This window comes from Parasteatoda tepidariorum, chromosome 8, assembly GCF_982258835.1.
Source record: "Parasteatoda tepidariorum strain Cologne lab strain chromosome 8, Ptep-v5.0, whole genome shotgun sequence".
NCBI lineage: Eukaryota > Metazoa > Arthropoda > Arachnida > Araneae > Theridiidae > Parasteatoda > Parasteatoda tepidariorum.
In genome coordinates, this window is record NC_141762.1 from 57,807,074 (window position 1) to 57,819,851 (window position 12,778).

Genomic DNA, 12,778 nt, shown 5'->3' on the forward strand with positions numbered 1-12,778 from the left:
AGACAATTTGAAGTGAAATATTGTTTTTTAATTAGTAATCAAAAATAACTTAATTTTGAAATAATCATTATTTTGTTAGCTCTTTACGTTGTAAAAAAATAGGTAATTTCAAACTTTTGCACATTTTTCAAGCACTTTTTACATCCCTTTGAAAAATATTAGCTACGGGATACAATTTTGTAAGCGCGGTTGAATAGCCGATCTATTCTGAGTTTCAATGTTCAACTACGTAGCCTTGAAATTTTGAACCTATCCCAGAATACAAGGAAACTCCTAGATCAAGTATTGGGAGAAGCTAGTCTTCGTGGAGGACTTTTTAGGGAATTAACCGCATTTTGCTTTACATGGAGAGGAAAATCACGAAAGCCTCCCCCTGCTAGCTCGACGACAAAGGAATTCTAACTTACGACTACCACTGAGGATATTTTACGTCAGTAATGGCGGAAGCAGAATTGGTATCAACCAGTCACCACTGGGATTTAAACTTGGTTACCTCATTGGGAGGCGAACACTCTATCCCCTGAGCCACCGCTGCTCTATGCGCAACAATTAGTGGATAGCATGGATAATTATTTAAGTTAATTTTTTTTTCAAAAATTGAATTGAAAATAAAAATAACTTCAAACGTGGCTAGCAACTTTAACGATTTTTACGAATAATATTTTCTAGTGATTACCAATTTTATATACTTTAATATATTACTCTGAGTTTAAAATATTTGATTTAAAATTATTTTTCCAAGCACAACATAAAGAATTTTAAAAATAACATGTGTAAATATCGTATAATAATGGTATAAATGTGTGAAATCCTGACAAAAATTTAGAATGGCGAATAACTCAAATACTTTTAATTTGCTTTTTTTTCAACCACTGCAAAAAAATATTAACGAAAATTGTAAAAGTTGGCAGCTATACTAACTAATCATTACTTAGCCGTGGAAGCTGTGGAGATAGTTCGATTTCCAATGAGGTGAACCGGGTTCGAATCCCAGCAATGTCTGGTCGATACGAATTCAGTACCGGATCGCGTTGATCATAGTGCTGAAGTAAGATACGGGTTAGTTCTATAAAAAGTCCTCCGCAAAGGCAAATTTTTTCCATGACTCCATCCAGGAGTTCCCTTGTATTCTGGATTGAGTTCGAAATTACAAGGTTACAGAATCGAACATTAGTAATCGGAGATTCAATATTGGGTCGGCTGTTCAACGACGGTTACATAAAATGATCATCACTAAAAAGTGAAGCATGTGTTAAATCTTTATGTGCGCAATTCTCTAATTTTATACTGACTTGTTATAAATTGATAGTAGATACAAAGAACATTAATAAATTAAAATCTCAAATAAAAAAACATATTGGGAATAAATATTATAAGCAACTACAAAAAAATTCAAAATACCAAATTCAAATTCGCGTACCATTTACTAAAAGCGACATTTTTTTATAACCGTTGTTGAGCAGCCGACCCAATTTTGAGTTAACGTTTGCCCAATGCTCAACGCCGTAGCCTTGCGATTTTGAACCCAATCTAGAAGACAAGGGAAGGACAAAGGAACTTCAGGATCAAGTATTGGGAAAAATTTTGCCATCATGGAGGACTTTTTGATGAAACTAAACAGTATTAGCGTTACATGAAGAGGAAAACTTTGAAAACTCACACGGATAGTCCGACGGCAATAGGACTCAAACCCATGATCCGTCGACCGCCTCGTATATTTCACGTCATCACTGTGGTCGGTGTGAGTCAGGTGCGAAATTCGTATTGACCAGCCATCAATCAAGCCGATTCAAACCCGGTTCACCTCATTGGAAGGTGAACCCTCTACCCTCTGAGCCACCGTGACTCTAAATCTATGAGCTAAATTAAAACATAGATTTGATTGTCAACATCGCACTAGAACCACACAAATAAGCTATCGACCATTAGTCTAGAATAAATCCGGAGACAATAATGGCGCATACGTCTACTACACTATCACCATTCAGATTAGCGAGCAGATGGGGTAATGATCACTCAGTCTCCGTACCATGCTACCCAAGAATATGCAACTTTTCCATGTTAAGTCATCAGAGATATTATATCAAAAAGGATTCCGAACTGCTAAGACGTGATCCGAAAAAATGATAAATCTCAATACTTCCTTTCTTTAAAAAAAAGAAAATCTATGTCTATAATGTATCTTTCATATTTATTAGACTAAATATTTATAAATGTTTGTTCTAAGTTTGTAATATGCCTTTAATATTTCTTACGAGCCTATTTTCAAGTGATTTCTAATTTCACATTCTCCCCTTTCTATTAAAATGTTTATATTCCGAATAAAATTCATGACTCGTTGCGGAAAATAAAGTAAAATACGAAAATAAATGTTTTTCTAGCAAAGAAAAAAGACCATTATTGATAAATTTGAATAACAACGCATTCAGAAACTTTTTTTAAATAGATTTGAATTATATTAGAAAATCAGTAAACGGACAAACCACTAAGTGCATACATTCTTTTCATAACAAACGTTCTCGAAGACTTCCGTGTTTCAAAGGAATTCAAAAAATATATGTGAACAGGCAATTCAGAATGCCAACAGATATATTTGCATTTATATTAGAATCCGGTCCCCACTCATAATGTATTTAAGATCAAAATTCACATGCAATCTATTGAAGAAGTTTTATTTATGAATGCTATATCCTTTACTTGCTTTACAGGCAAAAGCGTCAAATTTGCTGATTAATATGATATTATATGAGCGATATTACTTCGTATTGTCATCAAAAAGTCTAAAAAACTTTCTTTAATACATAATACACAAATTTGTTACGAATTTTTCTGGCATACGAGGCTTCATAATAAACAAAAAAAAGTCCGTCAATATAATTTTTGCCTAATTTTCGAAGTATAATCAGTAGGTTAAAGCAAAAAGATTGTCGTTAAGCTTCAGCTGGTACTCTGTAATAAATGAATACTCAAATTTACTTTGATGAAATATTCGCTCGGAGTATATACGAGGAAAAAGTTTCGTCAAAAATAAAAGAAAAGTGTAGTGAAATTTGAGTACATGCTCCGAACGAACATTTCATCAAAGTGACGAAATAACTAACGTCACTTTCTCGAGGACATCATATTGCAGGGTCAATGTGGCCTTAATAACACGAAAGACAAATAGAACGAAGAGAAAAATTGCGCCCATGCCCGAATTGGGATTTAAACCAGATATCTTCCTGGTACAAGGCCAACCCTTTGACCATCATACAGTTAGGCAGCTTGTTTCGTCTCTTTATTTTCGATCGTCTAGTCTTCATCGTTTCGTCAACAATCACCCACAATTCGCTAACAATCTCCCACAATGCGCTACGATGAGGTTCCGAGCTGAAGAGACATTTTCGTAGCATAGTTGAGAGGTTCCGTTTCGTCACGAATCACGGGATTACGTCGCAAATTAGTTCCCAATATTAACAAAATATAAATAGGATATATATATATATATATATATATATATATATATATATATATATATATATATATATATATATATATATATATATATTGTGTATATATATATATATATATATATATATATATATATATATATATATATATATATTGTGTATATATATATATATATATATATATATATATATATATATATATATATATATATATATATATATATATATATATATATATATATATATATATATATATATATATATTGTGTGTATATATATATATATATTTATAACTATTATAAAATTCCAAGATTTTATTTAACTTAAAAAGCTGTTCAAATTTCTGTTAACTATCTTTAATCCATTATAAAAAAATATATTTTAAGTAATTTTTTTTTTTTAAATTCTCCTCTATACGTTTGTCGCTACATTTAAATTTATATGCATTAAAACAATAATTAAATTTTCGGTCATAAGAATAAAACCTCTACTCCTGTTTACTTCTCCTTTGTAGAAAAATTAAAAAATACTTCTTTTTTCAAGAAATAAAACTCGTTGCATGTATAAAATCACCATTACAGGTCATTGCATAAAATCACCATTACAAACAAAACGATACGAACTCAATTTGTATACAATTTTAAGGTTTACAAATACATATTTAAATATTTTCCTTAGTTTATTGTACCAACTGACCTATGAAAACAAATTATCAGTTGTAAATCTAAGCAGACTAAAACTTTACTTTTATCAGAATCTCGAATAGACAAACCCTTCTGCTGACAAAATAGAATATGCACAGTATTAAATGGCTATTAAGTTACGGAGAACTGAAATTTTCAACTCATACTCCTCTTAAGTTCTCTCTGAATAGCTGTAAAAACTAAAAATATCTATTTAAAGTAAATTAAATATTCGCTACTACATTTAACTTCAGACATAGTCAAAGAGCGACTTAATTTGGAATTAGAGTTTTAACTCGTAAAAGTACGAGACTAGAATAAGTAAGCGATAAAGCTGGTTAATAGTGTTTAAAATAGTATGTCTATATTTATTGTTAAATGTAGACGACGTGTGGGAAGCGTGGCTTTGTTAATCTCGTAAAATTTTATACTATTCATATACATTTCATGTTCCGTTTGTATATTTTAGCAATAGTAATTCTAACTGAATCACTTAGTCAATGTAAGTGGTGCCATTGTAACAGAACGTGAAATGTAATCAGTGCCATTGTAACTGAACGTAACAATGCAAATAATACGATAATGTCATAGTAACAGAGCGTAACAATGTAATAAGTGTCATCATAACAGAAAGTGACAATGTAAACAGTGCCATAATAACTAAATGGAACAATATAAATAGTGCTCATGTGATGATTCAATTGGTAAGAAGCAGCTATCCTCCTAAAAGCCAGTACCTCGATTTCTATGACTATAGCTGTCTTTTCAAAACAGGAGCTAAAAAGAATTCTACATCCTGCTCGCACCGACCACAGTGCTGACATAAAAATATCCCTTTTGGTAGACGGATCATAGGTTCGAATCCACTTGCTGTGGGGTAATCATGGTAAGATTTCGTGATTTTCCCCACCATATAACGCAACTTAAATGCTGTTTATTTTCATCAAAAAGTATTCCACGAAGGCTAGTTCCTCCCAATGCTCGATCCAGGCTCACACTAAACGTGTTAAGGAGATGTGGGTTGTGAGTTCGATCCTGGCAGCTGACTAAACAACCGATGCATATATTCAGCAAGATCTGTCTGTCTAAATCTTTCATGGTTGAAAATCCTCGTTATAACCGTCGTTGAACAGCCGTCCCAATTTTATGGGTTTACGACTACTAATGTTCAACTCCGTAGCCTTGTCATTTTGAACCTAATCCAGAAGACAAGGGAACTCCTGGATCGAGTATTGGGAGAAATTTGCCTTCGTGGAGGACTTTTTGATTGAGCTAACCAGCATTTGCGTTACATGGGGAGGAAGATCATGAGAACTTCCCACGGTTAGCCTGACGGCAAGAAGACTCTAACCCATGATTCGTCTACCACTGAGCTGATATTTCACGTCAGCACTGCGGTCGGTGAAAGCCGGATGCGGAATTCGTATCGACTGGGATTCGAACCCGGTTCGCTTTATTGGAAGGCGAACGCTCTATCCCCTGAGCCATCGCGGCTCTTGTTAGAAATTTTGAGAGAAGGGTACCAGCTCAGTTGCTACCAACGTCCCCTGAACCAAAATTACATGGCGTTCCTACCATGGACAATAAAGGATAGAGCCCTGAGTTAGGTGATTAGCCATTGTTGGATGATGTGAGGATAAATTTAATTTATTGACTATAAACAAAGAAATAAATTTTATATCATATAAAAATCATAAGGTTCAACTCTACGGATTTTAATTTCAGTGGTGCCCTTCAATTTTTATGTATTTCGGACAAGGTAAAAATAAGCAGTATTCGATTAGAGTTTAGCACGTTAATCTCTGTCCATCGTTAAATTATTATAAATGTCTTTAAAAAACATACGTTTTATTTTCCTCATATATTCATTGAATCTGACAATAAAGAATATTTACGCGCAACAGAAAAATAAACGAGAAAAACATTACTTTTTTCCCTCGAGGCAATAAAATTGAAGAGATGAAATTGATGAGATGTAACTCATTATTTTTAGAAATTTATTTTCGAAACGGAAAATTGTAAGTCTATAATAAATTCTTGATCTGAGAATTTTATTTCCTTCAGTACCAAAATGATCTACAAGTTATTTGTAAACTACGTGCGTTGTTGGAAAATGTGTGTTCTGTTTCTTTATCAGCAAATAACGAAGATGTCCCTAGAGCAAAATACAAAATAATTTGCCTTGAACAGTTTTTCCTATTTATTCTACAAGTACACTATTTTTTCAACTTACAGTGCCTTGTTTTGTTTCCTTTATTTTAACTCGTCTGTTAGTAAAAGCATCATGTAATTATTTCCATTTTGCAACTTTTTATATTTGCATATCCTTTAGCAATAGCCTACAAACTTTAATGCACAAAGGAGAAAAGGTTATATAGCATTAAAATAATATTTGCTTTTATAATTTTACCATTTTGAACGGATATATCACTATATCCGCAGTATATTTATGTTGTTAATTACGTTTTTATCTAGCAAAATATAAAAATCACTCTTAGCATTAAATAAAATGTCAGAAAGTTTAAAAAAAAAAAGAGAGAAAGAAAAATAATTCAATCAGCTAATCCATTAAAAAAAAATTCGACCACAAATACTTTATTTTATATTATAACAAGTAAGAAAAACGATCGAACCAGCTAACCCATTAATTTTCGACCACAAATACTTTATTTTATATTACAACCAGCAACAATAAAAACTATCAAACCAGCTAAACCATTAATTTTCGACCACAAATACTTTATTTTATAGTATAACCAGCAAGAAAAACGATCCAATCAGCTAAATCATTAACTTCTAACCACAAATACATTATTTTATATTATAACAAGTAAGAAAAACGATCGAATAGCTAACCCATTAATTTTCGACCACAAATACTTTATTTTATACTACAACCAGCAACAAAAAAAACTATCAAACCAGCTAAACCATTCATTTTCGACCACAAATACTTTATTTTATATTATAACCAGCAAGAAAAACGATCCAATCAGCTAAATCATTAACTTCTAACCACAAATACTTCATTTTATATTATAACTAGCACTGAACATCATACCCTTTTCTTTGGGTCTACGAATATCAATGCTTCAACTCTGTATCCTTGTAATTTAGTAATTTGGAAGCCATCCCAAAAGAAAAGAAAACACCTAGATCAAATTATGAGACAAACCCAACACAGAAGACAAGGGCATTGAGGGGATCAAGCATTGGGACAAATTAGATGGAACTGATGAAAGTAGCGGGTGTTTGTGTTGCATGTCGATGAAAATTATGAAAATGTCCTACGGTTAGCCCGACGGCAATGGTTCTTACCACAGACGATATTTCACTCTAGCACTATGGTCTGCATGTGCCGGTCAGAAGCAGAATTCGTATCGACCAACCATCTCAGGGATTCAGATCTAGACCGCCTCATCGGGAGGCAAGCGCTCTATACCCTGAGCCCCCCGTGGCTCAGGCCACAAATATTGCAATGATGTTAAAAAAGGACGGGATAGCCTGGTTGGTAGGGCATTGGGTGAATGTACAAGAGGTCGTGGGTTCGATCCCTGGCAACCGAAGACTCCCTGAGTAATAAAGGGTGACTGATGAACGTTGAATCTGTCGAGCCGCAAAGTCCTTCATGTTCCCATGACAAATCAATACTTTAGGGGGTACCCAGGATTTCCCTTGTCTTCTGGATTGGTTCAAAATTACAAGGACGTTAGTAGTTGTAAGTTGAACATTAGTAGTCGTAAACCCAAAATCGCGTCGGCTGTTCAACGGCGAATAAAATGATGTTAAAAAAAACTATACGAATAAGATGCAGTTTACATATGTTTACTTCAAAAGTATATTTCCTTCTGTTTCTTTCCGCTTAAAGCTTTAAAAGGTACTTCAGTATTACTCATAATCTAATATATATATATAATTCTCTTACGTGGCTCCCAAATTTTGGCTGTATTTCTTTTCCGCCGGTGGCAACACTTGCTTTGTTTTGCTTACGTTACTATTTCTCTTACACGGCGAATCGACCAATGATTGCCTCTAAAAATGTCACATGCCAAATCTAGCTGAGGTGGCTCAACATATAGCACTTTTAAAAACGGAAACTGAAATAACCAAAGAGCATCAGCTGCGGCAATCTCATACTATTAAGCTAGGCAGAAGTGAGTAGTCTTTGTCGATAGATCTCTATTTTAGTATTTTGTCGAAAGCGCTTTTTTTCACGAATTTATATATTACGAATTTATTTGACGATTTTTGATTTATATCGCGAATTATACTACAGCACATTTCTAATAGGTTTAACGAATTACATGTCATTTATTTGAATTCAAATTTATTTTAATGACTTAGTATTTACTAAAAAGATGTAATTTTTTTAAAAAAAAAGTTTTTATATGGATTTGAATGATTGTTTTGAATTCTTGGAATTTTGTGCATTTGCAATGTACCTAAGTTAGTAGCGAGCGAAGCGAACTTTGTTTGCGATGCATATAAGATTGCGTAGCAATTTTCGGGGGTTGGCGAGCATTAGCGAGCAGGGGGCGCAGCCCACTAGTCTAAATATATTTTTATTGTTATGGTATCCGCCAGTTTAAATGATCTCTAATGACTGGAATTAGCTTCTTATTGTCAACAGATTTCCAAAAATAGGATCCAAAAATAGGATATGTGATTACAATAAAATTTCTTTTGTTGCTTGAATCACGATAGTCGGATATCGGACTCTAATCTACTTAATAACTGTTAAATTATTTTACTAAATTTACTCAAACATGAGTTCGAGTTGAAAGGTAAGAAACACCCTTGGTAATGTCTTGCATCTGTTTTCTATGAAGTCATCTGTGATTAGGCGTCACATAATAATACTTGTTTCTTTTTAATACTCACTTTAATGGCTAATTATGTTTCTTTTCTCTGGTGTGGGGATTCGTATTTTTTAGAATGAGGATCGGTCAGTGCGTGGGAAATAGTTCCCTCCTACGAAAAGAAGAAATGCTTAATTTGTTCTCTCAAAATCATAAGTACTTTTTTTAAAAAATATAGCATTAAGGTATCAACGAAAAGAATCGACTTGATTTTGTATACTTTTAGTCTTGTGAACGTTAAATTCAAATTCAAATACAATAGTTACATTAATTAAAACATCGAATTATTTTGCTGAATCCTATTGTATATTTATAGTCACAATGACGTGAAAAACTGAGAAAATACTACCTCATTTCTAATTCGAAAAAGACATTCGGTTAGAGGACTCAGCCGTTTATTAGAATCAAAACCTTCTGGTACCGAGACGATCCAACACCTCCGGGAAGAGAGAAGGCCTCTACACGAGTTGCCGTAAATGAGAGATCCGATTATTTATTAGTTCAAACATAGTGACATCTTTCTCATATCTTCCACTGAGCAGTTTGTGTTCGATACGACGGACTTTTAAATTGCTCCGTACACTACAAAAGGTGTTGGGCAATCACATTATACAGAGCACACGTAATATGGACAAAACTATCTTGCTTCTTTATAATAAATACTAATAACAACAAAACAAAAGATAGAAAAATCACAGATGACCCTCAATACAACAAAATGGAAATTCATCACTTGAAAATAAATCTCCTAAGACGTATGATTGGTAGAGTTATTTCATTAAAAACTAATATTCCATTGAAGGGTTATTAAGTATTTTTCATTTCATAATTGGCGTTACAAATATTTTTAAAAAATATTTAGAATATAAACTGCATGCCCCTGAATTCAAATACATTTAAAACACACATGAGACACATTTAGAGTAGCAGCATGATCAGGTATATTTTATACAAATTGGCGTTCAAGGGGCTTAAAACCATATTTGATTTTTTATAAACCTATTTACAGCATTTGTATTTTAAGACTACTAATATTTTATTATTTCGTTTTTAGGATTTCTCGAGGTCCTCCATGATTTCTTCTTCCCATAAAATTGGACAATAATCAATAAGAGCTTTGTCACTGTATCTGAAAAGGAACCAATCTGATATCATAGAAGCCAAGTATTGAAATTACAACAACAATGACTGCAATGCAAGAACTGATGGACTTCACAACAACATATCCCGATGACGAATACTACCAAAATTATACTGGAAACTACACAGACTATTCCAATTATATTCCTACCGCAGAAGAAATCCCCATTCTAATGAATGTAACAAGAGATGTACCCTTGAAATATGCCATGCCGTTGTTTGGATACATTATGCCTTTTCTTTTAATTGTAACAATCATTGCTAATACTTTAATAGTGGTGGTTTTAGCACAAAGGCACATGAGGACACCGACCAATTTAGTTTTACTCGCAATGGCCATATCTGATTTACTGACGCTACTTTTCCCAGCACCGTGGTATTTCTACATGTACACATTAAACAATCACTCCAAAAATTTATATCCCCCATCAGCTTGCTACGCATATCATGCCATGATAGAGTCTGTCCCAGCTTTCTTCCACACAGCGTCCATATGGCTCACACTGTTGCTTGCAGTACAAAGGTACATTTATGTGTGCCACCCTACAACAGCTCGTACATGCTGCACAATTCCAAGAGTTTGGTACGCTATGGGATGGATCTATATTCTAGCTCTGGTACATCAATCTACAAGATTCTTTGACAGAGTCTTCCAGCCAGTACGCTTCCGTTGGCGAGGAGGTCTTCATGATGGTTGTATTTATATGACTGCCGATTGGGTGAGAGATATTATTACAGAAAACATCTATTACACGTCATATTACGTATTTAGGATACTGTTCGTTCACGTTGGTCCATGTTCAGCTCTAGTCATATTCAATGTTCTGCTGTTTTCAGCTTTGAGGAAAGCTCAACTGAAACGAGACAAATTGTTCAAAGAGAACCGTAAGAGCGAAAGTAAGAAACTACGGGACAGCAACTGCACAACGCTCATGCTCATTGTGGTCGTTACAGTGTTTTTGGCTGTGGAAATTCCAATGGCAGTGACTACTTTATTGCACGTCATGCAGAATGCTCTTGATTTAGAAATAGCCGACTACGACGATCTCAACTCGACGATCCTGTTCATCAACTTTTTCATCATGCTGAGCTATCCAGTTAACTTTGCCATCTACTGTGGAATGAGCCGACAGTTCAGGGAGACATTTAAAGATGTCTTCCTTCAGGGTCGCATCGTTGGTGCAAGGGATGGTTCATCCAGGTATTCTTTAGTAAACGGACCTCGTACGTCCACAAACGAAACCATCTTATAACTCTGAAACAGATAAGAACATTTTAAAAGATCCTGGAGCTTCAATTGTTGACATATTAATAAGAAAAAATATTATTTTTCTCTCCTACACACAAACTAATCTTGCAGCTTTCTGGTCATGGAAAAGGTCCACACATCAGTCGGCCGAACACGCAAAAAGAAGTTTAATTACAACATGCAATGTTTTCTTTTTTAAATAATTTTATGATATTTGATTTTCGTATTCATTCTCAGTTCTGTCGTTTTCTTAAGACAGCTTGCACATAAAAGTTTGACAATTTATCCCGAAAAGCTAACAGAATGTGTTATTATTTAAGTATGACTTATCTACATGGTTTTTGATGGCACATCTTAACTTATATAATAGCAACAGTGTTAAGTATTTAATTAAATGTTTGTGTTGAGTGTTTGTATCTGTGTTGATATTTGAAAATCGCAAGTCCCTCTGATCGAGTGGATCTACTAATACCTGGGGCTCTAGTAGAAAAACTCGATGAGTTAACTGGCGAAACGTGTATTCCCTAACTGCTTCAGTCTCTTCCACTTCTGAATGTAAGAGCATTGATATTATCATCAATATTGTAATCAAGATCAAACCTACAATGGTGCTTGTTTTAAATGTGAAAAATAAAGATATATGTCCAAAGAATAAATGTATTGTTTCATTTTGCTACATTTATGTGGGGAAAAAATCATTATTTTCTTTTAAGGAAAATTATTTAGAACAATTAAATTCTTTCCTTCCCAATAAGAAATCCGTAAAAATATTCCCGTGACATCAAACTATTCCATTCCAAAGAAAAATATCTCTCTAACTCCTTTTAGACGACATAATAATAACCTCGCATTTACGAAACTACGAAACATTCCATCTTGATCCTTTGACGCAGATGGAACACCGGTGTCGATTTTACACACACACATATATATATATATATATATATATATATATATATATATATATATATATATATATATATATATATATATATATATATATATATATATATATATATATATATATATATATATATATATATATATATATATATATATATATATATATATATATATATATATTTCTCACGCTCTAATTATAAGTAAAAATATATTTTGGCACTTTTTAATTATAAAAAGCAGTCTAGTAGTTACTAAAAAGTTTGTTAGATTATCGGATTTCTATTTGTACTCAAATATAAAACCCAAAGAAAAAGTATTTTGAAAATAAAAAAATTCATTTATATTCAAAAATTTACCAATAATTGATTTTGTAAGTTTCTTGAAAGTGCGAGCCTTCCTTCATCAGGTAGCAAAAAATGACGATATAAAATGGGCGGTAAGAAATAAGTGGAATTTCATAAATCACATTTCTTGCGATAATTCTGAATTTTCTGG

At 33.1% G+C, this 12,778-nt stretch overlaps 1 protein-coding gene across 1 annotated transcript in view; it reads left to right on the forward strand.

Annotated features, from left to right (window-relative positions):
- SPR (G protein-coupled sex peptide receptor) overlaps positions 1-12,036 on the forward strand; it is a 163,114-nt gene extending 151,078 nt beyond the window's left edge. The window contains exon 3 of the mRNA XM_016066740.4: positions 10,046-12,036. Within this exon, the coding sequence (XP_015922226.2) occupies positions 10,176-11,384 (1,209 nt within the window). The 5' untranslated portion in view covers positions 10,046-10,175 and the 3' untranslated portion in view covers positions 11,385-12,036. The remainder of the gene's footprint in view (positions 1-10,045) is intronic.
- Positions 12,037-12,778: the final 742 nt, after the last annotated feature.